We start from the raw sequence: 26,654 nt of genomic DNA on the forward strand, positions 1-26,654 counted from the left end.
GTTTATGAAATTAATGACCATTTCTTTATCTTTGGCCACTCTTACAACCCACCAGTAATTTGATTGCCTTCGTCTGCATTCAGAGCTGCTAACTTTCTCCCTCCCCTGAGGAAGTGGTGAAAGTGAAACTTGGTTCTGTCTGGGGTCACACTGACTGCTATCTGCAATATCTGGATAGGGTCACAGGTAAACAACATCCCTGCATTTTCACCCACATGGACTTCCTGACGAATTCCCCACCCTCTTGTGCTCCCCACTTTGGCTTGACTTCCTGGACTAAAAAAAAAAAATAAAAATCAGCTGCAATCTACCAGGACCCTATCATGTGCTCAGTGCAGAGCAGAAGAAATCTAAGTGTTTTGCCTCACAATATGAGGAAGGCAAGGGGGCTACTTTTTAAGATAAAAATCTGTGAACAAAACACAAACTGCCCAAAACTTCCTTCAAAACCAAACTGCATTGTCACACGCTCACAAAATTCTTATTACACAGCCAGATGACTCAAGATTACTCCATTTCTATTCATAAGGAGCTTGCTGGCCCCAAATCAACACACGCAGGCCCTCCCTCCCCCGTCTTCCTCTGCGCTCCCGGGGGAGACTGACATTTGGAGCACTCCTTTGAGTGGAATGAAGATGATGTGTGTGTGCTGCCCGAACTGTTTGTTCTGGGATTTTATAAAGCACTAAAGCACCTCCGGGGGGGCCCCCCCTCTTAAAGTTATTTATTTATTTTCCTAGGTCAGAGAAGAGGAGGTCGGAATCTCTCGGGCTTCTCAGTCTCCGAATTCGGACATATATATTCTGAATATGAAAAACAGACCCAGGACTTCTGTGTGCATTTACTGCAAACGATATTCACATCCGAAATCACATCCACGTTCCTTCCGTGGCTCAGGGTGTCACGGGGACGAAGGAAACAGAGCCCTCGCCCTGCTTTGCAGGGGTTCCAGCTGAAGGTCCTGCTTTTGCTCTGGACGCTTAAACCAGCACACCCTTCCCTTTGCATCTTTCACTTCACAGCTTCCTGGGCAAAATAGTAATAGTAGAAGTCACCGTGAAGCCCCAGCGTGTCCTCCAGGCCTTTCCGCTACCCCGACCTGCAGACAGCGGGGTAGGCCCCACCCCCTAACCCCCTCAACCCCCCAACCCCGCGCTCTTTCCACCCGGGTTCGTGGCAGGGAGAAAACCACGCAGATAAACCATCTCGGCTCCATACCCTTCCTTTCAGGGGCCTCTCCGCGGCCGGAGACAGGGGTCCCCCCGGCGTAGCCCACTCCCAGCCCTGCGGGCTCTCGGTCAGCCCAGCGGGCGGGGCGGCAGGGCCGGGGGCAGAGCGCGGGGCGGCCAGGAGGGGGCGCCGCGGGGGCGCCGCGGGCGGGGAGGGCCGCGGAGGACGCGGGCTGCGCGCGGGGAGCCGAGGTCGCGCAGGGGTCCCGCGCTGGGGGCCCTCGCGGAGGGGGAGGCGGGGCGGCGGCGGCGGGAGGGGCGGCGAGGGCGGGGCGGGCAGCGGTGCTGCGCCCGGGCTCCTTTTCCCCTCCGATCGCCCGAAACTCGGGGCTGAGAACTTCCCTCCGCCCGCGCCCCGCGCCCCGGGCCGCCCCGGCTCCCGCACCTGGTGCCCGGCCCGCCCCCGCGCCCGCCCCCGCCCCGGCCGCGCCGCCCCGGGTTACAAAGGAGGGAGATGAGCCGGGCGGCGGCGGCGCGGCGCGGAGCCTCCACGGCCGCGGCGATGGTGGCCGCCCCCGGCACCACGTAGGCGGCCCCCGCCCGCCCCGCGGAGCCCAGGCCCGAGCGGAGCCCGCGGTCGCTCCCGAGCCCGCGCGTCGCCTCCCGGGCGGCGGCGGAGGAGGAGGCGGAGGCGGAGGAGGCGGAGGAGCGGAGGCGCCGCCTTCCCCGCCGCGCGCTCGCCGTTGTCTGCGCTCCGCTCTGGACCAGTTTGGGGAAGTTGCCGCGGTGGCCCCGCGTCGCCCAGATGTGCGACCTCATCGAGCCGCAGCCGGCCGAGAAGATCGGCAAGATGAAGAAGTTGCGGAGAACTTTGTCGGAGAGTTTCAGTCGCATCGGTGAGTGGCGCGCAGCCCGGATGGGCGTTCTGGCCCCGCGCCCCCCGCGTCCCTCCCGCCGCCCCGCGCCCCGGGCACCGCCGCCCCGCGCCCCTCCCGCCGCCCCGCGCCCCGGGCACCGGCGCTGCCGCGGCAGCCTGGCGCGGGGGGTGCGCTGAGCCGTGCGCAGGCGATGCGGGGAACACCGTCCGGGACCCCGGGGAGGCTGGCGACACCCCCTTTCCTCCGGGATCTGGGGTTTCATTTGTGGATGATTTGAAGCCTACACATTTGGGTTTCCCCGTCCCCGCTGCTACCGATCGGGCTTTCGCGCCCGCGGGGGGACAGGCGGGGGGACGCGGGGGACCGGGCGGCTGCGCGGGTCCGTGGTCGTTTCGGGCGCGCAGGCGTGGGTCCTGGGTGTTGAGTCAATAACCGAGCTTTGGGAATGGGTGGAACGTTGCGGTGTGTCCTGGCATCGCCGAACACAGCGAATGCGAAGGGAAGTGGGACAGGTGCCCTGGGACCTTTTGTTCGGCGCTCAGGTCCTCGAAAGCGAGACATTTGGGTGTCTCTGAATTTTTCCATCCCTGCAGGGGAATGCGCGCTGCGAACTTGTCAAGACCTTTAGGAATGTCCCCCGAACTTCTTCCCCGTATCAGAGCTCCAGGGCTGTTATTGTCTTTTAAACCAACCAACCAACTAACCAACCAACCATCCAGCCAACCCACTGACCGACAAATAAAAACCGGCCGAGAAATGTTGAGAACGTTTAAGAACAAGTTCATGTGACAGATGTATCTGGGTGACAACAGCATCACGTTGAATGGGTTTGCTAGGTTTCTAGGATTGGCCATATAGAAAACCCCTTTAAACCCTAATACTGGGGCTGGGACCGAACATGACTTTCATTTACACAGCTAACTGCTTTCAGCAAGAACATCTTACTGGCACTGGAAACCCTCAGAAGACTTCTAGCCTTTGTTTCAGTTTTTTTTTTTTTTAACGTGTCACCCACGTTAATGAGGTGTTAATAATGGGCTTTGAGGAAGAGGTCCTTCAAAATAAAACCCTGGCGTGCACATGAGTATTGTAGTCATCCTAATATCCATTTATTAAAAAAATTAGGATATAAGTGCATTGGAAAATAGGTGAACTTTCTCCCAGTGAAACAAAACATGGGTCAACATTTAGTTTTTTTTTTTTTTTTTTTAACTTACAATTTCACATTGGGATACCCAATCTTTCCCAATATGCCTGTGAAGTTACGGTGGGAAGCCAATGGTTAGTCCCGGTTTTATTTATTACGTGTATTGGCTGTGTGCAGTTTCACTTGTACAGTGAGGGGTGCCTGTGAAGAGTCTGTACATTCAAACGAAGTTTGGAGGCAAGAGGAGGGAAGGGGACAGGGTGGTGTTGAGTGGGTGCTTCTTATTAAGGTGGCTGTGTCAGCCGCCCACCCCCACCGTCACAGAGGCGGTCTGCAGTCCATTAAGCCCCGTTCTGAAACACATTAACTGTATATTTATGAATGATAATGACTCTGCTGGAGCCCTTCCAGTTTTTTGTTGTTGTTGTTTGTTAAATAATTCATTGCAATTGAATCTCAGTAAGAAACCAAGGACATTAATATAAAAATTCCTTACGTTTAAATAATTTCAAGCTTTTGATCGACAATCAGTATCATTTAGATTAATCACAGTGCTGTCAAATGGGGCAGTACAGTTAATTGGATTTTCTAGCTTCCTGAGATTTAGTGATGTGAAACTCCCTTTGATTCTGGCTCTTGTTAAAATGTCTTCTAAGATCTGGTAGGTTTTTACTTCCTTTCGGAAATGGTACAGTGCGGTAAACATAACTGATTATTGTATCGATGGGAAGGCTTGATTTCGAACAGCCTGTCTCATTCTGGAATACTGTAAGAGGAGATAAAGAGATTTAAAGTGATTATGATTTAAAGCCCAAGACATTTCCTCGAAGTAGCATTACAGAAAAATGAGCCTTTGTTATCCATACGTTTTCTTGATGTTGTGTTTGCAAAATCAAAAATCAATGAAAGCAATCTGATTAGTTAAGGGTTTTTAAGGTGCTGGAGGCTGTGGAATTGAGGTTTCACGGTGGAATTACATGGTACACAGGTAAAGGGTGCTGTGGGCTGTGTGTCTCCCAGGCTAGGGATTTCTGGCGTTGCCACTTGTCGCTGAATGACCTTGGACAGGTCCCTCGACTTTTTTTTGTGTACAAATCAATTTTGTTATAGTCATTAGTGGAATAATACATATGAAGTCCTGTGTGCTCTGTAATACTCAATAGATGCTCACAATATGTTGTTATTATTTGTGATGGCATCTTACTGACATAATTGATCTTCTGGTGGAGAGCAAGAGAAGTAAGGGAAGAAGTGGCCCCTGACTTTACAGTAGAGCTAGCCTGAAAGCAAGGGAGGTTTTGGACTCAAATATCAGAGTATTAACTTCCTTTCTTCTAGGCCAGTGGTCGGCAAACTCATTAGCCAACAGAGTCAAATATCAACAGTACAATGGTTGAAATTTCCTTTGAGAGCCAAATTATTAAAACTTAAAACTTCTTCTAATGCCACTTCTTCAAAATAGACTCTCCCAGGCTTTGGTACTTGGTGGAAAGAGCCCCATGTGGCTCTTGAGCCGCAGTTTGCCGACCACTGCTCTAGGAGAAAATCCACATAAGGGTGAAGAAATGCATTCAAATGAATATGAAGAAATGTCATTTCTTTGAAAGTAGGTGATTTCAATAGTATTTGTGGTTTTCTGCTAAATAGTGTCAGTATATTGGTTTACTTAGGAATTACAAATAGTTGTCTCATGTTTTTTTTTTCTTTTAAATTTAGGTTAGTATAAACAAAGACAAATGAGAATTTGTTAATTAATTAATTGTTTATGGGTTTAATTAATTAGTTAAAAGGGGTTTTGAAATTCCCCCCCCCCTTTTTCCCCCCCTGCTTGTTGTGTACCTTGGGCAACTAGCAGAATTCCTCCAAATCTCATAGTACTCATTTGTCAATTTTCTTAAGGTTGTTGTGAAGATTAAATTAGATAAAATACATAAAATACCTAGTGCAATATGTGTCACATGATGGAGATCATTCCTGGAGGCTACTATTCCTCCATTACTTTGTTTGTCTTCTATCTTTCTCCTTTCCTCATTGGAACTTCATGAGGAGATCAAAGAATACGTGTTTATTCCTGTTAAAAAATCCAGTATCACAGCATAGTTATTCAGTTTAACCAATCTGTGATGGCTTTTGAAATAAACAAACTGATTTTATTTTGCTTTTTTTAGTATGATTGAAAAGTGTAGCTTGTTGTGTGATAAAATATGCAGTATTATTGTTTAGCCATAGAAAGCAGTAATCATTCAGCTACAGAAAATAAGGGTGATTTTTGAAAGTAGGTGATATCTAATCGATGTTTATTAATAATAATTCTGATTACCTGAAAGTGGCAGTGCTAATGTGTAATTTATTCCTACAAGAAAAATCATGCCAACTTTGTCATTGCCCATCTTGAATACAGCTGATTTGAGATTACTGCATTGTAGAAGGTCTAATAAAACACATTGGCTTTCAAGCCATGGCACTCTAATTTACGACATCTGCCAGGGAGTGACTGTTATACAGCTATGGTTCTTTTATAATATGGGTGTAATTGAATTTCAAAGTCATCCATTGATTTCATTAGTATTTATGGTTTACTGCTAAATAGTGTCTGTGTATTGATTTATTTAAGAATTACTATACTAGTAATTGTCTCATGTGTGTGTTTTTTTTTTTTTTTTTTTTTAAATTTAGGCTAGCATAAACAAAGACAAATGGGAATTTGTTAAATTTTTAGAAAGTTTATATGAAAATTTATTTATTTATTATATTTATTTATTTTGTTTATTTATTAATTTTGCTAGTGGTTATTGTGTTTGTTTTTTTTTTTTTTTGTGTGTGTGTGTGTGTGTGTGTGTGTGTTGTTTTTTTTTTTAAAATTCTTTCAAATATTGCATATGTCTCCTTTTTCCCTCATTGATCCCCTCCAATTCCACCCCCTAGGGTAGCCCCACCGCCCCAGTGTCTGTGTCCATTGGTCATGCCAGTATGCATGTATAACAGTGCTTTGGTTTATTTGTTTATTTTTGAATGTTAGCCTAGGAGGAGAAAGCCGCCCTGTGATATCTGGTGTAAGGGTAAGGTCAAAGTGACATTTCATCAAATTCATTTGAATGCATTTCTTCACCCTTATTTGGATTTTCTCCTAGAGAAAGGAAGTTAATACTCTTTGATATTTGAGATGAAACCCATGTATTCCCTTTCTTTAGAAGATTTTTTTTTTGGGAGAACTGAGTAAAAGGAAGAGTCTGTGGTTACACTGAATTTTTGGTTTGTTACCTTGTGCTATGAGTGTGTAACTCTAGAACCCAGTTGTCATTTGATAAGTCCATTCTGTCAGAAAAGAGAAATGTAAGAGAAATGTAAGAAAGGGTGAGACAAAATTTTGCTGTTGTCCCTCTCTCAATGCGGTTTCAAAAGATTTTAATTTGAAAAATATGAAATGAATTCATATCAAGGATCCTTTCATAAGAGAGCAGTGTATGGTTTTCATATGCCAAAACTTTATAGAGTATCTCTAATGTAAGGTGTTGTCTTTTTGCCAATGAGATATATAACTTATTAATTCAACAACTAATTAATCATTGAGTACATGCTATGTTCTAGATATTGGGCTGGCATCGATACCGGTCCTTGTCCTCACGACTTTAAGAGAAGACAGGCCAATGAATGAGCATAGACTATGTGTATATTGAAAAGTTCCACCTTGAAGATTGGCATAGTTTGCTGTTGGAGAACATAGGATGGGTATCTCTTTAGTCTTAGTGAGATCAGGGAATGCTTTTAGAGGAAGCAATGTCTGAGCAAAAGAATGAATAGAAATCTGATTATCTTAAATGACTTACTACATGCTTCGCTGTTAACCCAGAAACATGTAATATGCTTATTATTCCACCATAACTATGAAGACAATTGTGGGCTTACATTTACTATGTGAATGATTAATGACAGTCAAGGAATGTAATCAATAATGAGATGTTGTGTGCTTGTTGGGTGACTGATAAATATTTGGAAATGACACCTTTAATTGGCCTTCGTTATTACAACTGTTCTTCAGGGCAAGGTTTCCGTGTAAGGTGTCTAGCAATAGAGGGTTTCAGTGAAGCCATAGATTTCTTGGTTCTCCCCCGTAGGATCCAGGACTCAAGAATAGTGTGTAGGGGAGAGAATCTGTCTCCCTGCTCTTATATTTTAGAAAATACACCCGCAGTTTCCATCTTTATCCAGAATGTTGGAGGAATTGGCAGGATTTAGGGGGGGGGGCGGGGGGGGGGGGAGAAGGAAATAGTCCACTCTGGGTATTGAAGAATTCTGGTTTTCTGCTTTCTTCATCTCTCAACTTGAGGGTCTTCATTCCGTATTTACAATTCTCTAAGGGATAGTATCAAATCTAATTATTTTTAAAAAATATATTGTTATTGATTTTTAGATAGAGAGGAAGAGAGAAACATCGATGAGAGAGAAATATCATTCATTAGCTGCGCACACCTTCTACTGGGATGAAGCCTGCAATGCTGGCATGTGCCCTGACCAGAAATTGAACTCGTGACCTCTTGGTTCATGGGTCAACACTCAACCATTGAGCCACACCAGCTGGGCTCAACTCTAGTTCTTATTGGATGCTTTGCTTAAGAAAAACCATGGCTAAAGTTCCAGAATTTTTATCATGTCTAAAACAAATACATTTAGAAGTTTGTACTGTGAATTATAAGCTTGCTGCTGTTTGTATCTTGTATGGCAGCCTCAAAATGATTTCCATTAATCTTTGTTAAATGTGCTAGGTCTGAGGCTGGCCAATAGTTGACTGCGTATTTGAAATCAACGAGCTAATCATTTCTATTTCAAATATTGTGTGTGTGTGTTTTTAATATATTTTATTGATTTTTTACAGAGAGGAAGGGAGAGGGATAGAAAGTTAGAAACATCGATGAGAGAGTAACATCAATCAGCTGCCTCCTGCACACTCCCTACTGGGTGTGTTTCTGCAACCAAAGTACATGCCCTTGACTGGAATCGAACCCGGGACCCTTGAATCCATAGGCCGAAGGTCTATCCACTGAGCCAAACCGGTTTCGGCTGTGTGTGTGTGTTTTAAGAGGGAACCATTTGTCTGTACTTAATTTATGTAGGTCACTAATATTTTATAACAGAATCACTAGTCATGTATGTTAATTAAAGCACTTGTTTTGGGTTGAGGGAATGAGGGTTTAGTCTAGTAACATTGTTGACTAGTATTTAAAGAAAACCTTCTAGATGAGAAGTTTTACATTCTAAGTTAAAATCTAACCAATCAGCCCTAACTCTAGCTATCAGGAACACCTAGGATCTTGTATATGTATTTCTATCAAAAGAGATTATTTGAGATAGGTTATTAATGTAAATTTAATAAAATACATAATAAAACATGTGTAATTGTATGTGAGAGAAACCATTTGAGACTGAGACAATAGGACGTCCTTTTAATTTTTCCATTCAGAAGAAATAGTTCTAAATTAAAGAAGTAGAGGAATCTATTCCAGATCAGTTTCTTAGGCAGAAGAGGAAGGCTAAGAATTACACTTTCAGAAACATTTTATTTCCCTCAACCTGTCCTCATCCCCCTTAAGGCACCACCATAACCACATACTTACTGATGCTTTAAAGAGACAATTTTTAAAAAAAAATATATTTTATTGATTTTTATACAGAGAGGAAGGGAGAGAGATAGAGAGTTAGAAACATCGATGAGAGAGAGTCATCGATCAGCTGCCTCTTGCACACCCCCTACTGGGGATATGCCCGCAACCAAGGTACATGCCCTTGACCGGAATCGAACCCGGGAACCTTCAGTCCCCAAGCCGACGCTCTATCCATTGAGCCAAACCAGTCCCGGCTAAAGAGACAATTTTTTACTATGAAACAGAAAAAACAATTTTTTTTTAGGATTGCTAGTCTATACCATGTAAGCTTTGATATGATAACTTCGGCTGAGGCCCATGACATCTCTCGAAGCTTAATTGCCAAAGAAATTTGCTTTCCATCGCTCTTGTCAGAACATGGCTACCCAAGTACTTCTATCTGGAGTAGAACTATCCAGTGTAGTCAAGTAAACGCCTAAGCACAGTTCTATAAATTTGAAACGTTTCTCCAACGGGAGGTTTCATTTATTTATTTATTTATTAAAAAAAAAAAAAAATATATATATATATATATATATATATATATATATATATATATATATATTATTGATTTTTTACAGAGAGGAACGGAGATGGATAGAGAGTTAGAAACATCGATGATAGATCAATCAGCTGCCTCTTGCACACCCCTTACTGGGGATGTGCCCGCAATCAAGTTACATGCCCTTGACCGGAATCGAACCTGGGACCTTCAAGTCTGCAGGCTGACGCTCTATCCACTGAGCCAAACTGGTTTCGGCACGGGTGGTTTCATTTAAATTAGCTACTTTCTGCGCTACCTTAATATGAAGCATTCTAAGTAATTGTAGGATTACAATGTAAGGAACGAGGTGTTTGCCAACTATGCATGAAATACTTCTCTTTCTCTTTTTCTGTTCTGAAGCCATACAGATTTAAAACACATTTCAGCTGAAACCGGTTTGGCTCAATGGATAGAGCGTCGGCTTGGGGACTGAAGGTTCCCGGGTTCGATTCCGGTCAAGGGCATGTGCCTTGGTTGCGGGCATATCCCCAGTAGGGGGTGTGCAAGAGGCAGCTGATTGATGACTCTCTCTCATCGATGTTTCTAGCTCTCTGTCTCTCTCTCTTCCTCTCTGTACAAAATCGATAAAATATATTTAAAAAATAAAAATTAAAAAACAAACAAACCACATTTCAAGTATTCACTGGTTCCTATAGCACATTCTGAATGTATTGTTTCCTTTGTTGGCATTTTGTTGTACAGTTTCTCATGCTGGAAAGTTTGAATTATGGGGCTGCAGTGCGTCTTGTACGTGCCTGGTCTTTCATCACCGTGCTTACATTTCCCTCCGCGTGAGAATCCTATCCAGGGCCCTGGGAAAGGCGGGGGTCGCCCTCACCGCTGGTCTGGGAGGTCCATAGACCATGCGTGAGGATGTGGGCTCAACAGCCAGACGTTTAAAGGGAAATTTCTTTCATCTTACTTTTTTATTTATTTATTTTCATATTTTCATTTAAACGTTTTCCTGCAGCAGAAGAGCTAGGGGAAGGATATGCATACTTCTTTCCCTTACTTGGGAAGACAGTCTCATTTGCATATGTATGAGAGTGTTTCCCAAAGATGCATGCTGTGCAATTCTCTCTCCCATTTGCAGTTTTCATCTTTGTGTGGAAACATTGTTATTCAGGTTGGGGTACAGTTTTACTTTCTGAAATGAAAACACCATACTGCTTTGGTATTTTTTTCTTTTTCTTTCTGTTTTCTAGAACTTCCTTTTTGAGATGTTTCACAATAACTGTTTCCTTTTTATTTTATTTTATAGCTTTGAAGAAAGACGACACCACCTTTGACGAGGTAGGTTACATTTCTTTATCCAATGTTAGATGTATTTAATTACTGCCAAGTAAAGTCAATAGGTGCCAACTTCACACTTAGACTCGGGGTGGGGGGGGTGGGGGTGGGGGAAGACCTTCAGAAAATCCACAAGAGGTGCTATCTCTTTAGTCACACTTTATTGTTTGTCAATTTTAAATCAGGCCAATGAGTGAACAAAAATATGTCTTTTTAAATGAACAAACAGAACAAACCCATGGGAGACCCCGTAGGCCTTGGGGGCACTGTCTTGCTGGCAGCAGGGCTGACCCAGTGCGGTGTGCTGTGCATGCCCAGGGCCAGCGTGGAGCCCAGGGAGGCTGGGCACCGCTGTGTCCTTGAACACCTCCTCTGGGTCAGGGTGCGATGCCACCTCCTGTGGATCAGGGAGCCATGCCGCCTCCTGTGGATCAGGGTGCCATGCCCTGTTGACGCCACACATTGTCTGCCAGACTCCCAGAGGACGGGCTGACTTTTCCCGTTCTAGTTTTCCTGGGCTTTGTGTATCAGATCCGTCTTTCTCTACCTGCCGCACAGGAGCAGGGGAAAAAAAAAAACAGCCTGGTCCAGTAAGGTAGAGGTAATGAATAGCATTCTGAACGTGATTTTTCAAGTGTGCTCTTTCCCGAGTTTTCCCTGTGTCAGTGGGGATTGCCAGAGGAGTGATGTGTTTTCAAAATGCTCTCACGAGTGCTATAAAGGGGTGTTTCGTCGTTGCCATCCGAAGCCATGGTAATTGATCTGTGTTGTAAACCGGGCCACGTGTGGATACGAATATACATACTACATGTTTATCCATGAACACAGAGGTGTCCATATGACGGGCTTATCCTGAAGGCGAACGGAAGCCTAGATTCCTGTGCCTGTCACCCTCCGCTGTATGCTTCCGAGAGGAGAGGACATGGGTGAGCCTGGCAAGGCCTCTCGGCCCCGGGCCGGCTGCGGCGCAGGGCAGGACCGCTTAGGGAACCTGCTCCAGGCCGGGATTTCTGGGTGAGGCTGGCGGCACTTGGCTCTCATGGTCGGCTGCTTCGGCTGCTGCACCTGCTCCTGTTCCCGGGCCCAGCTCTGCAAAGCTGTGTCCCTGGACTCCAAAGCCACTTCCCCTGCCAGCCTTTCTGAAACATCCTATAAACTTAGTTACTGTAGACCCCGTCTGCTGTGGTGATAACGATGTTCTCGAACCCCGCATTTCTGGGATTCCAGCAAGGTTACTGAGGTGTTTGTGGGAGGGCATTTTCTTCCTTCTCAGAAGAAATCAATGTGAGAATATTGGGCACCTTTTCTCTCTCTCTAAAGAAGAGCCTCCCCTGTAATTATGGAGGTAATGTGAGCTCTCATAAAAAAGAAAAAGAAGGAAAAGGAGCACGCAGTCTCCCAGATCCTATTAGCCAGGTACAGCCACCACTGCAAGTTCTCCTTGCTCCTTTCCTCGCGTTAAAAAACAAGCGGAAAACCACAGCCCACATATCACATAGCCGGCTCTCTTCCTTCTCACCTGCAGGACCACACATGCTACTTTCCTATGTTTTTACACATAACTGCTAATCATCCTGAGCCATGCAAAACACTCTTGTTTAAATGCTATTGTTAATGATTGCATGCTATGTCACAGCCACGTGGCTTTCAAAAAAAGCTGGGGCTGGAGCCTTGATGAAAGTTTAGGATGTATATACCATCCTCCATTACCCCCAAATCTCTGCATAAAGTCGGGATTTTTTAATTTGGGGACAATTATCCTTAGCTTTTACAAAGCGTTTTCCTTCCTTGGTGCCACACAAAATTGGTTAAATAACTCCGACCGGTAGACCTCAGAATGCGACCCCTGGAAGAGACATTGGAGGGTACTGGCCCACATCATCATTTCACAGATGGGGTAGCTGAGGTCTGGAGGTGCCTGGGAGTTTCCAGTTAAGCAGGGGAAGACCCAGGTCAGCAGCCTGGGAAGAGCAGCAGTGAAGGCTGCCTGGGTAAAAGGAAACCCTAACTTAGCCACCTTCTCAAGAGCAACTGTTTGACCCCTTCCCAGCCTTTTACAAAATTGTGAGGATTAACTCAGCGAAGGATCAAGGTTCCAGAACAGTAATGGGCACAGAGGAAATGTCTCAGTATTGGTATTATCGTTGTCCTTGTCTTCCTCCTCCTCCTCCTCCTCCTTCTCCTCCTCCTCCTCCTCCTCCTCCCCGATGCTCTCACCATGACATCCACCTTCTGTAGTTGGGGTTGGGAAGCAGGCTACAAGGTTGATTTAGTTCAAAATTAAGAATTAGAGCTATGAGGAGAGTTATTTCAGATATTCCACTAGAACTCTATCTATGCTTTTGTATGATGATTTGCATATTAATTAAAACTGAAACGATCCTCTGAAACCTACTACATTGCAGGTCATTCCAGGTCATTCCGAGGATGACTGCATTCAGCTTTGTGATCCCTTGGGTGTCTTGCACATGGTTAACAGCCAATAACTACCTATTGAATAAGAGTCAATAACTTGCCAATAAGGAGAGCAAGTGTTGAACGGAGTGTCAGACGATGTGAGTTGTCATTTGCCAGTTACTACCTCGCGGGCAAGTCATTTGATTTACCCAGGGCTCACTTTCTCATTTGTAAAGCCAATTAGTTAGACCACCATCTTCAGGTTGCTTTCTTATGTTTAAATGTATGATAGAATTCTACGGAGCAATCAACATAAAGTTACAATTTTACCAAGATCAGAAAAGAGCCCCAAATCTGTGACTATGTAAACAGGAAGTCAGTGACTTCTAAGGTCCTCTTCAGATTATAGCGATAGAAGTTTTCTTGAACTTGTTTTGTGGTCTTACCGTTGGAATTTTAAAACCTGGAGCTGGATCCACATCTTAGATAGGCATTGGGATGTGGCAGCTTTTCTCCGTCTCTCTCAGTATTTCTGAGCTGGAGCTCCGTGGCTCTGTGGCCTCCCACAGAAGGCATGGAGATGGAGTCTAGTTGCTACTCCTTGGTTTACAGAGAGGATTTTTCTAGGGTGTGTGTCTGTGTTTGACTTTGAATGGGAAAGAAAAAAAAAATATGGACCTATTTGAAAAATATGTTTACTTACTTGTTCTTAATTAGACTGCAATAGCCTGACTGGAATTTATTAATTTTCATAACCAGCCCGGAATTTATTCAGTAAATGCTTGCTGTAGAGACAAAATGAGAGGCACTTTGGAAGTTAAGTATTGAGGGCCTCAGATAGTTACATTGGTAGGTAGTTTTATTGGAAAAGGGGATTTTGTTGAAGCCATCATATTTGGAGAGAGGATGTTCTAAGAATGATTGTTTTGCTCTGAATTCATTGTGCATTTGTGTGCCTATTAAAACATGAAGCATTTTATGTTGTGGGATTAATCTGCACATTTAATGTGGACAGACTAATCATCTTACCTAATAAAAGAGTAATATCCAAATTAACCACCACTCCGCTACACCCACAAGCCACTCCCACTAGCCAATCAGGATCGAGTATGCAAATTAACCCAACCAAGATGGCTGTGGCCATGGAGCAAGCAGAAGGCTTGGGTGTCCCTGGCAATGGAGGAAGCCAAGCTTTCCACACACCCTGGTTGGCCCAGGCCTCCACTCAAGGCTACAAAGTTTCAATTATAGAAGATAAATAAATTCCAACAAAAATGGCAGCAGCCACAGAGCTGGAGAGAGCAGGAATCTTGAGTTGTCCCGGGTGATGGAGGGAGCCAAGTTTCTGCAGCCCTGGCCTGCCTTGGCCTCTGCTCAAGACTACAAAGTTCCAATTATAGAAGATAAATAAATCCAACAAAAATGGCTGCGGCCACAGAAAAAGCAGGAGGCTTGGCTCTGCTCAAGGCTACAAAGTTTCAATTATAGAAAATAAATAAATCCCAGATACCAGGGCCTCTGCTTGGGTCACCGGGGGGCTTGGCTGGCCTGCAAATCACCACACAATCCTTGCCCAGACTATCCCATGCCTTAGCAGGGGTCCTCAAACTTTTTAAAGTGGGGGCCAGATCACGGTCCCTCAGAGAGCTGGAGGGCCGGACTATATGAACTACTAATTCCTACTGTAACACCTTGGCTGCACTCACTGCCCAAAAAACCTGGTGGGCCGGATCAGACTCCTCTGCCGGCCGCATGTGGCCCGCGGGCCGTAGTTTGAAGACCCCTGCCTTAAGGGAACCCCTACCCTGATCTCAGACATCCTTCAGGGCAAACCAGCTGGCCCCCACCTGTGCACCAGGCCTCTATCCTATCTAATAAAAGAGTAATATGCAGATTGACCATTACTAAAATACACAAGATGGCTGCCCCCATGTGGACAAAGATCCTGCCACTATGTGGACACAAGATGGCCACCACAAGATGGTCATCAGGGGAGGGCAGTTGGGAGGCACCAGGCCTGCAAGGGAGGGCAGTTGGGGGTGATCAAGCTGCAGGGGAGGGCAATTAGAGGTGACCAGGCCAGCAGAGGAGGGCAGTTGGGGGTGACCAGGCCTGCAGGGGAGGGCAGTTAGGGGCAAATAGGCTGGCAGTGGAGTGGTTAGGGGGCGATCAGGCTGGCAGGCAGAAGCAGTTAGGGGCAATCAGGAAGGCAGGAAGGCGAGCAGTCCTGGATTGTGAGAGATCCCAGATTGGAGAGGGCACAGGCTGGGCTGAGGGACATCCCTCCTCCCATCTCATGCAATAATTTCATGCACCGGGCCTCTAGTTTATAAGGATATCCCAAATAAAATTTTATTGGGTTTAGTTTATTTTGTTGCTGTTTTTTTCTCCCCAATAAAACTCTCCCTCCGCTCCCCCCCCCCCCCCCCAAACTTTTTGATTTTTGGATCCTTAGGGTTTGACCCAGTACGTGGCCAAAATGAAGGGGCCAAATAAATAATTGTTAGAGAAACAAATGGTTAAGCCCTATTGAAGGATGAAAGAACATTGCTATTTGTGTCATAGTTTCTAATGGACACAGTGTTTTTGGTGACATTGTGGTGAGAGCTAGGAAGTGTCAAGTTCATAACTGTGATGCTATTACAGAACTTTCTAAGTTTCTTTCTCGCCTTTGATCCCCAATAAATGGCATGGCATGTCCTCTGAGTGGATCCATTCTTCCTGGGGCAGTGAACAATACCTGTACTATGGCTTCTGGTAAATTTTTTATCTTAGTTTTCAAAAATTTTATTTGTTTTAAAATAATAATAATAACAATAATACCTAAAATGTAAAAGGTCAGAAATATAGTTAATCTGCTCCAATGTAAAATTACCACACATAAAACCTTTTGAATTTTGGAAGCAAAAAGTTCCAATTAAGTATACTTATTTGTGTATAGAAAGAGGTGGAAAAGCCGAAAGCCACAGCAATTCATGAATGGTTCTTGTGCATAAATTAAGAGGTTAAACTGTGTAGTTTTAGTTCTGCTTCATGCCTCAGTTTACTTTAGCTCACATAAGTTGTCAGAACAAAGTGTTGACTATGCTTGGCTCTTTGGGGAGAAATACAGAAATTTCAGTTACTGAAATAAACCTTTTAAATGTGAAGAGTTTTATTTGTTTATGGCATATGATCTAGATAGTTAAGCACTTATTTGTATGGGGGGGGAAAGGTGGTCATTTATGAATTTTTCTAATTGTTCTTTGCTCAGTTATTTCATATTTGCGAAGTATAAGAGACTGCCAACACATTTTGCCGTTTTCTAGCTGTTTTATTTTTTATGTGCTAGAAAAGTGTGTACAAAGCTTATCAAATAGCTTCACATTTTTACATTTGAACTGTAACTTCTTCAAGTACCTTCTTCTAGGTTAGCTTGCTTCCTGTCCACTGAATGTGATCATTCTGTGAGATGGATAGGGGCAGTATCCATTGATTTCAGCTTCTAGTCCTTGCCTCTCTTGGCTATCTATAACAATAAAAGCCCAAGTGGCCATCATAACCAAAAGGACGACAGAACAGACTGCGTGGGGTGACCAGACCGGCAGGGGGGAGAGATGGGGGTGACCAGGACAGCAGGCGGGGGGGAGGGGGGAGTTAGGGGTGATCGGGCAGGCAGTCAGGCAGGTGAACAGTTAGGAGCCAGTGGTTCCAGATTGTGAGAGGAATGTCCGACTACCAGTTTAAGCCTGATCCTGGGAGATTAATCAGAGATCCCCCAAAGGGTCCCGGATTGGAGAGGGTGCAGGCTGGGCTGAGGGGACTCTTACCCACCCCCCCTACCCCGCGTGCATGAATTTCGTGCAATTACATTTTTGTATAAAGACGTAATTGTGACACTTACCTGCAATGATAAATGTGGCGCTGACTTGATTGAGAACTAGAGTCCAGGGGCTAGGTACAAATACAATTTGGGAATATTCCTGGTCATTCTTTTCCATCCATTGAGGGGAGTGGAAGTTGCTGCAGTCTTTTCTCACCCCAACCACCATCCTTGGAGGCCTCAGGGTTTGCGTGAACGATGTATGCATTGTATGCAAGGGTCTCCCTTCAGACTTCCTTGACTTTCTCACCTAAAATAATAAATCCCAGCCGGGCCGGCATGGCCCAGTGGTTGAGCATCGACCTATGAACTAGGTTGTGGGTTCCATTCCCAGTTGTGGGGTGTGATGGAGGCAGCAGATCAGCGATTCTCTCTCATCGTTGACGTTTCTACCTCTCCCGCTCCCTTCCTCTCTGAATCCCTTAAAAATATTAACGGAAATAGGAAACCCCAGGGACAACCTTCCCTTCCTCGCGCTCTCACTCCAGCTGCCCTCCCTCTGTCTCTTTGTCGGCACTGGCTTCCAGTTTCCGGATAACCCCGCCTTTGCTTGCACTGATCCATTCTTCCAGTCCACAGCCCGTCCCCTGCTTCCCTGTTCCTTTGTGGCACATCCCTCTCTTGCCAGTCTCCTCCATGGCCTTGCCCCTTTGTACGCTGCTTGTGGGAGACTCTGCCAGCCCTCGACGTGGAACTGGCGTCTTTTCCTTTCTTGCCAAGAGCTGCCGAAGGAAACCGCTCCAAGGCTTAAGTCCATTTGCCGCCTCCAGCCTCAGCAGGAACCCGAGGCAGCTGTGCACACGGCGGGGCTGGCCTCGTTCCTGCTGAAACCTCTCTTCCCGCTCTCCCCAAACCTCCTAGCAACCCTCCTTCCTTTAAGGAGATGACTTTCCCTCTCTTCGTTCGCTAGAGTTGCCATAGAAATTCACTACAAACTGGGTGGCTTAAAGTGGCAGAAATGCAGTGCCTCACCGTTTGGAGACCAGAAGTCTGAGATCTAAAAGTCGGCAGCGGTGGGGCTGGTTTCTTCTGAGGTCTGTGAGGGAGGTAGGTATGCCAAACCCCTTTCCGTACCCTGTGGATGGCCACCGTCTCCTTTTGCTTCTTCACGTTGTCTTCCGTCGGTTTGATGTTTCCCCTTTTTATAGGGACATCAGTCAAACTGAGTCAGGGGCCCACTCTGCTCCCGTAGGACCTCATCTTCATTTGACCAGTTACATCTGCAAGGACCCCGTTTCTAAATAAGATCACATTCGAAAGCCCTGGGGGTTCAAGGACCTCAACATAGAGATTTTTTTTTTTGTGGAAAAAGTGCAACGCATAACTCTCTCCAGCTTCTTACAGCATCTCTTGCTAATAGGCATCTGCTCCTCGCCCACACGTGTACCTTCCTTTGCTCCAATCTTACTCTCTCCTCCCTCCCCCATCTTGGAGGGGGGTTGTCTTCTCCGAGCTAGGCTAGTTCTTCCTCCTCTCCTCCTGATTCCTTCCCCTCCCTTCCATGCCAGAAACTGTATAATTGAGCCCTTTCTTATCTCCACGTTCTGTTTCTTCCTTTGCATCTAGGTGTTACACCACAGGCCCTGAGCCTGGTTAAGTTCCCCATCTCTTTCATCAAACCGGAAACCCTCCGTGCTCTGTGGTCGTGTGTGCATGCCCCCCTCCAGGGGCGTGACCTTCCCGTGCTCCTGGCTGCCCCGTGACCTTGTCCTCACGTCAGTGCGGCTGACTCAGCTCTCCGAGTGCCGCACCGCGAGGCCCAGCCGCCCGCTGGAGGCTTCTGCCTCTGCATGTCCAGGTCACCTCCGTCCCAGCACTTACAAAATGTCACTGATTCTTACTTCCCCTAAACCTGCACCCATCCCTTTCCCGTCTCAGCGATTGGTTGTAACAGCCACATGGTTTTCCCAGGCGAAAACCTGACACCATCCCTCCCTCCAAGCCCTGACTCCAGGCTGTTGGCCCCTGTCCGCTTCTGCCATCTCCATCCCCACCCGGGAGGTGCCCGTTCCAGCCTCATCCTGTCTGGCCTGGACTCGCCGGGGTCTGACTGGCTTCCCTGCCCCCAGTTCCAGCTGAGTGGCAGGTCTGAAAGATGCATCAGGCTCTTCACCCCGGATGCTCTGAAAGCTTCCTGTCAGCTACAGTCAAGGCCACACTCCCAGCTTGGCTTCCGAGGCCTCTCAGGAGCTATCTGTGCCCACCTTTCCACCTTATCAAACAGCCATCTCTTACCTCAATGTCTTCATCGTCATTCAAGCTCCCACGACCTCAGTTCTTGACTTTATCTCTTTTACCTGTTTTATCTCAATAACCTCTCAGTTGACCTCGTGGTTCCCATCTGTTCCATCTTCCCCAAATGTCTTTCTTGTCAGGATACGTCCTTCACTTCAATTCAGAGATTTGTGCTTCAGGAGTTTATTGATGTCTGGTTTATGTGAGACTCCGGACATGCTCTCCACCTTGATTCTCAGTCTAGCCGGGCTCACAGGATTTATCCACAGACATTTATCGGCGACCTGCTCCTATTATCTTGTGGTGTGGGGCCTGGGCACAGACACAGTGTTACTCCTTAGAGTAAGATTTTGTGTAATTTTATATCCTACTTTATTTTCACCGTGGTCCGTGCCTACCAACCCTGGAGGATAGGAACCTACCCCATGTAAGATGTCTAGAATTTAAAAAAATATATATATATTTTATTCATTTTTTTACAGGGAGGAAGGGAGAGAGATAGAGAGCTAGAAACGTTGATGAGAGAGAAACATCGACCAGCTGCCTCTTGCACACCCCCCTACTGGGGATGTGCCCGCAACCAATGTACATGCCCTTGACCGGAATCGAACCTGGGACCTTTCAGTCCGCAGACTGACGCTCTACCACTGAGCCATACCGGCTTCGGCAGATGTCTAGAAATTTACAGATCGTTCTCATTGTGCCAGCACGTCTTTCTGTTTCAAACTCAGCATTTTGGGTGACTGACGGAAAAAGAACTCGACCTCCCCCTTACTTCTCTCATTGGAAATGTGGTTGAAACTTTCGGAGGCTTGAAACTTTCTATGCTTCAGTGTTTCCTCCAGTTTGATCACATTTGCCATCTCCCTAATTATGGCAGGCATAATTGCCATAATTACGTCTAGTCCCAGACAGTGCCTAGAATGTCTGGGTAGTGCCGTAAAGATTCAGAGAGGAAGTTCATGTCACAAAATGCAGAATGTATGACATTTGGAAGAATTAGTCACTTTCATCTCCCTTAATTCCCCAGAGACAGAATGTTACAGAAGGTGACGGCATGAATAGTGTCTGTTTTCCCTTCCCGAGCACCACGCATCCCGCATCCCAGTGGCCCCTTCGCCCGCAGGAAGTCTCCCCTGCCAGGCGGCTGGCGCTCCCTTTGGGCAGTGCTTTGGTTTGCATGTTTGAATCCATTTGCAGAAAGCTGACCTTTGGTGTGGGGAGTCTCTTCCTACAGCCCAGGCACTTTACGATTTCCTTCCACACGTACAAAATGGGCCCGGCTACAGGGAGTCCAATATACTCCTGTTCCTTCTGACTGAAATGTGAGCCCCTTATTTATAATCTACACAACCTCAGATTGCTTGGTTGTATTTGAGATAGCTCTTACTGCTAGGAACCATCATCATAATTGAAATCAGCTAAGTAAAGGGTCAGACTTTTATTTTTATTTTTTGGTAATCATTTTTAGTTCTCAGTTACAGTTGACATACAATATTTTATTAGTTTTGGGTAACATGAATCTGACCCCATGCATAGTTATTAGAATACTATTGATTATATTATGACCCATTTGTACTTCTTAATCCCTTCAACTTTTTCACCCATTCTCCAACCCCCTCCCATCTGGCAACCATCAAATGTCCACAGTATCTATATGTCTGTTTCTCTTCTGCTTGCTTATTTAGTTTTTTTTTTTTTTTTTTTTTTTTTTTTAGTTTTAATTGTTCATAGGTATGTATTTATTGCCATTTTTCATATATTTTTTAAAATATATTTTATTGATTTTTCACAGAGAGGAAGGGAGAGGGATAGAGATTTAGAAACATCAATGAGAGAGAATCATCGATCAGCTGCCTCTTGCACACCCACTACCAGGGATGTGCCCGCAACCAATGTACATGCTCTTGACCTGAATCGAACCTGGGACCTTTCAGTCCGCAGACCGACGCTCTATCCACTGAGCCAAACCGGTTTTGGCATTCTTCATATTTTTGATAATTTAAAATTTCTTTTTTTTTTATAAAGAAGACTATTATTTCATGTAATATTTGGTGATAATAAATTCTTTCAGGTTTTTTTTTTTTTTTTTTTTTTTTTTTTTTTTGGTCATTGTCTAGGAAGCTCTTTAAATGTTCTTCAGTTTTAAAGATAGCTTTGCTGGTCAGAGTAATCTTGGTCTTAGATCCTTGCTTTTCATTACTTTGCATAATTCTTGCCAATCCCTTCTGGCCTGCAAAGTTTCTATTGAGAAATCAGCACTTATGGGACCTCCCTTGTAGGGAACTAACTACTTTTCTCTTGCAGCTTTTAAGATTTTTCTCTTTGTCTTTAACCTTTTGCATTTTTTTTAAAGAGACATTTCTAATTTTTATTCATAAAATGAATCAAAACAGCAACAATAGATTTACAGAGCCACTTATCAATACCAAACTAAGAAGGGAAGAAATATGCCAGAGACATCTTGACAAGCTTCAAAGGAATACACACCAGGCTAAAAACCTACAGCTACATTGTGCTTGCAGAACAGGTTATATTTATTCCTGCATTTTCTCAGTAACTTCTTCCTTATATTTGCCTTTCTCTTTTTTGTTTTTTAAAAACGATTTTAATATATGGCAGTACTCTTTGCTACAGTGTCTTATATTGCAACATTGTGTACTTATTTTTAAAAGTGAGATTAATAGTTTTTATGTGGCCCTCGCTGGTTTTGTTCAGGGGATAGAGTGCCAGTCTGCAGACTAAAGGGTCCCAGGTTCGATTTCTGCCAAGGGCACATGCCCGGGTTGTGGGCTCGATCCTCCCCAATAGGCCAATCAATGATTCTCATCATTGATGTTTCTATCCCCCTTCCTCTCTGAAATCAATAAAAAAAAAATTAAAAATAGTTTTTATGTGTAAGTCATTTTAACTAGCCAGCTAGCCATTACATTTTAAATTTAAATCTTATATGTATGGGAAAGGAATCTGTGGGGAAAAATTTTTAAGGCTCTTATGACCAGTTAAAATAAAGTAGAAAAAATTGTTCCGACGTGTAATTGTGTACTCAGCCGATACTGTGTCAGGTAGAGTACTTGTTTGACTTTTCACGGATAAGCTTTTTTTCCAAGCTGGGCCAGTCTTGCTTTTAAGTTCTGAAATTGTACCTGTAAGAGCCTTGAGACTGGGCAGAGAATGGGGGAGTCCTGAGTTGCCAATGCCATGTGCCCACCTGTGTTCTCTCCCCCTGTGGACACGCTCCTGCGCGATGTCTGCCGAGAGTGATCCTGGAAGGTATCGTGGCACCAGGGAATTACCACTCTAGCCTCGCTGACCTCAAACACATTCTTCTACCTCTGTCGACATGTTCAAGTATGCAGATAATTTCCTTGAAAAACTTGTAGAGCAGACTGATGTCCTTCTCTCAGTTGTGCTCTGATGTATTTTCTTGTTCGGGGAAGAAAGAGGCTGCGGTGCCGTTAGAGTGTCAGGAATCTGGCTTATTCCAGAGTTTGCCCAGAAGGAATGTGCCAAGTAGGGCATTATCCCCCATGACATATGTCTTGGTGGAAACAAACTGAAACATGTTCCTCTAGTCTGTTTCTTGCCTTAAGGCTGGGCTGTGACTATAACTTAGTTACCTAGGAGCATTATTTCTTGTGTTTTAAAGGAGTTTGAAAAGAAGAGCTGGCACCAGTTTTATAAACAGTGACGGGCTGAGAGGGAGAGAGGGTTCTAAGTGCTCCCGGAAGATTTTGGCGTGGGCTTCTCCACTTCCCTCTACCCCAAGGCACTCTTTGAAAATACTGCTGCTGCAGTTACCAGGGTTATCTTTCGAGTGTGCCTGCATCCCACAAGTGCCTTTTGATGATAAAAATGATTGATAGCCACTCATCTAAAATATCTGTAACCGAACTAAAAAGGGGTTGAAGATGGATATTGGATATTGACTTTTTTTTTTTGGAACAGCTCTTGATTTCAGATCATGCACCCTGAATTTTGGTTTAGAAAATATAGCCCTGGTTCTACAGCTGTATATTTCTTGACATCACTTTAATTTGCAAGATATTTTGGCCAAAAGAAAAACGAAGACAGTGATAAAAATTTTTTTAAAGCAGGGCTAAGTAGACATTATTTCACAACATAAAAAAAAATGAGTAAGGATAGCTCAGGGTTATTTTCCCAGATTTAATGAACGTTTTATGAATTAAAGGTTATAGGTCAAGAAGAGATAAGACTGATGAGATAAGATTCCGTGTTAGTAACAGTCATTCAGGACGCGAATTTACATCTTCTCTTGTGCTGTAGGTGCTCATTTATTTTAAATCCTCAGCTGTATAGCTCCTTCCTATTGTCTACAGTGAGCATGATGGAGGGCTTATGCAGGGCCTGCTTCTCTTCTCTTAAAAGGCAGACTGTTTGGTTCTCTAAATGAGCATCCTTGGGTCGTTAGATATTGGGGTTCAGGTGTGCAAAACGCTTGATAACATATGGCCTGTCCCCAGATGCCTTAATTGAGCTCAGAACTTTCCCCAAGAGGTTTGCATTACTTTATCTAAACGATGTGTTACATGTGCAGGAAAAAGGTGCTTTCATCATCAAAGGAAAAGATAAATAAATATGTACTTTGCAAGATATACTGCTCCGCTTTACATGAATTTCTCTACAATTACTAGAGGATGGAAATCTTAGACCCTGTACGAATGACATTAATTGGATGGCACCAATTTCAGATACTTTTCGTATCGGCAGCATTCCCCGTACTTCCCTTATTATATTGTGTATGTGTGCATTTCCCTCAATTTGAAAAAAAAAACCTCTTTTTCAGACAGTGTAGGCGTATCACCCTGGACTTTTTTCAGGTTCAGAATTTTTCCTTATCAGTTACATAATTTTCACTGAATAAATATAATATTTGCTATTAAGAAAGGTAATGCTCCCTGCAGAAAATGTATAAAATGGTAGAAAAGCATAAAGCAAGAATTGCAGCGTTAAGTGAAGACACTGTTGTAGGCCGCGGAGTATGATCTGAGCTTTGTATAACCTAAGTGTTATAACTAAGCTAGAAAGGGGCTTGATCCGTGATTCCAGCCCCGTCTCTCTGAGTCCAGTGTGAGTGCAGCATTTTCCCGGGCTGCCTCCCAGGGGAGAGGAGAAACGACACGGGCCTCGGCATGTGTGATGTGCGGTGCATAGAGCGAGGACGGACCTCAAGTTCTTACAAAATGCAACCGATGTTTGGTAGTAAGTTTAATCGATGAATGGTTTTCTTAATAAGACGTAAGAGCAAGTGAAAGAAAAGATTCCGGCAGTAGCCAAAACCGGTTTGGCTCAGTGGATAGAGAGGGCGTCGGTCTGCGGACTGAGAGGTCCCAGGTTCGATTCCAGTCAAGGGCACGTACGTTGGTTGCGGGCCCATCCCTAGTGGGGGGTGTGCAAGAGGCAGCTGGTCGATGATTCTTTCTCATCGATGTTTGTAACTCTTCCTCTCTGTAAAAAATCAATACAATATATTAAAAAAAAAAAAAAAAGATTCCAGTAATAGATTCCAATGCCTTTTTTTGAGTCAAGTTCCACCCATGTTTCCGGGGGAAACTGAGGTCCAGGGGCTTCAATAAATTGCTGAAGAGAACATGGTTGGTTAGTGTGAGACTGAGGAGGTTTCTTCTAAATAACTCTTTACTTTGCTTGCATTGCTGTTTTTATCTGTATGTGGGTGGGGGCTGGGTGGAATTGTTGAAGGTTTAAGCTTCCTCCTTCTCGTCGTCGTAATAGTTTAATACAAATTTCCATCGAGACGTTAGGATTCGGCAGACAAGGAAAGGTATGGAAGGTTAACGGGTGGCTGAGGTACCATGGGCCCCCCGCCTGCTGGGGGAAGTTAGGAGAGCGATGTGGGCATGGGCTCCAACTGGCATGTTCAGAAAGCAGTGTCTGGAGGTCATTCAGTGGTCTTTAAACTGCCTTACCTGAACAAAGCAAAAACGCACTATAAATACTTACAACTTGGTGAGAAAAGAGAAAGGTTTTAGGTGGGCACAGAGAGAGACAGGGAATGCTTTGTATGCCTGCTTATTGGTTAGTGGGTGTTGAGAAAAACAGGCCCGTTTTTTCTTTCTTTCTCCCCTTCCCCAGGCTGGCAGTATCCTTGGATGTTGAAACCCTTTTGTTCCTGAAACTGCTTGGTCTTGGTGGGACCGTGATCGGTGCCCGCCGCTGTGCTCCTCCTCACAGCCTGGCGGGTGCAGGCTGTGCATGGCCTTGTGGGTGCTGCTGCCCTCCTCCTGCCTGCAGCCAGGCCTCTGCCTCTGCGCCTGGTGCCGGCCTGGGAAGCAGCGGAGCAGAGGAGCAGCAGGAGGTGCTGGCGCTTGGGCGGGATTGGCCTTGTCCTGCAATTAGGGAATCTGGACCCCTAAGCAAGGACTTGCGTGTCCTGTGCTCCCCACGGCCTTTCGGGACTCGTTCTGTCATGTATGCCATCTGGTTTACTTTGTCTAATGCTTTTGCCTCCAGTTGAATTGGGAAGATTTCAGGACATAAAGAGTTATTTTTAGATTCTTCTCCAGAACCAGTTGGGCTTAGACATAGGAGAATTTGGGATCTCTTAGTGGTTTCTTTCTATTTATTTTACCTTCACCTGAAGATATGTTTACTTATTTTGAGAGAGAGAGAGAGAGAGAGAGAGAGAGAGAGAGAGAGAGAGAGAGAGAGAGAGAACAGAAACAGCAATTGGTTGCCTCCTGTATACCCCTGACTAGGGATCAAACCCATAACCTAGTTATGTGCCTGACTGGGAATTGAACCCAAAACCTTTTGGTATATGGACGATGCTCCAACCAACTGAGCCACCTGGTCAGGCTCTTTTTCTTTCGGATGACAAGGAGCAGGGAAGTGAAAATCTTAGGAGAACAGAATCCGTTTTCCGGTCACCATGCTCATTAGGTTAATATTTACTTTTAAAATGAATGTATTTGCCAGCCCTTCCTGCTCTTTGTTTGGGAAGCATATGACTTACATGTGAGAGCCTCTTGCTAGTTTCTACTTCCATTTGGGCCTTTTCCCTCTGAGGCTGGTGACTAGTAAGATGTGCTGATCACGTATGTAATACCTGTTATCTCAATGTTTGTTTCTGCTCCTATAGATTTAAAAAAAAAAGGTTTAATGATTTTTTAGAGAAGGAAGGGGAAGGGAGAATGAAACATTGACGAGAGAGAGAAAAACATTGATTACTTGACTCCTGAATGCTGCCTACTGGGGATTGAGCCTAGAACCTGGGCATGTGCCCAAACTGGGAATCCAGCCTTCTCTTGGTGCACAGGAAGATGCTCCACCAACTGAACCACACAGGCCAGGGCAGATTTTTACATATTTATTTTGTATGCTGTTATTTTTTTACTAGACTATTGGTTTCAGTATTTTTCAAAGGTTTTTCTTGTGTTTTCTAGGTATGTAATCATGTGATCTGCAAACAAAAAAATATTTTTGCAAACAATATTTTTATCTCTTCCTTTCCT

The 26,654-nt window shown here is 44.8% G+C and overlaps 1 protein-coding gene across 1 annotated transcript in view; it reads left to right on the top strand.

Annotated features, from left to right (window-relative positions):
- The first annotated feature begins 1,425 nt into the window (after positions 1-1,425).
- The window catches only part of CDK14 (cyclin dependent kinase 14), a 487,128-nt gene continuing 461,899 nt past the window's right edge, over positions 1,426-26,654 (top strand). Inside the window, exons 1-2 of the mRNA XM_084897427.1 lie at positions 1,426-2,065; positions 10,639-10,670. Coding sequence (XP_084753553.1) covers positions 1,975-2,065; positions 10,639-10,670 — 123 coding nt within the window. The 5' untranslated portion in view covers positions 1,426-1,974. The remainder of the gene's footprint in view (positions 2,066-10,638; positions 10,671-26,654) is intronic.

Source organism: Pipistrellus hanaki, assembly GCF_964339955.1.
Source record: "Pipistrellus hanaki genome assembly, chromosome: 10".
NCBI classification, from domain to species: Eukaryota; Metazoa; Chordata; class Mammalia; order Chiroptera; family Vespertilionidae; genus Pipistrellus; species Pipistrellus hanaki.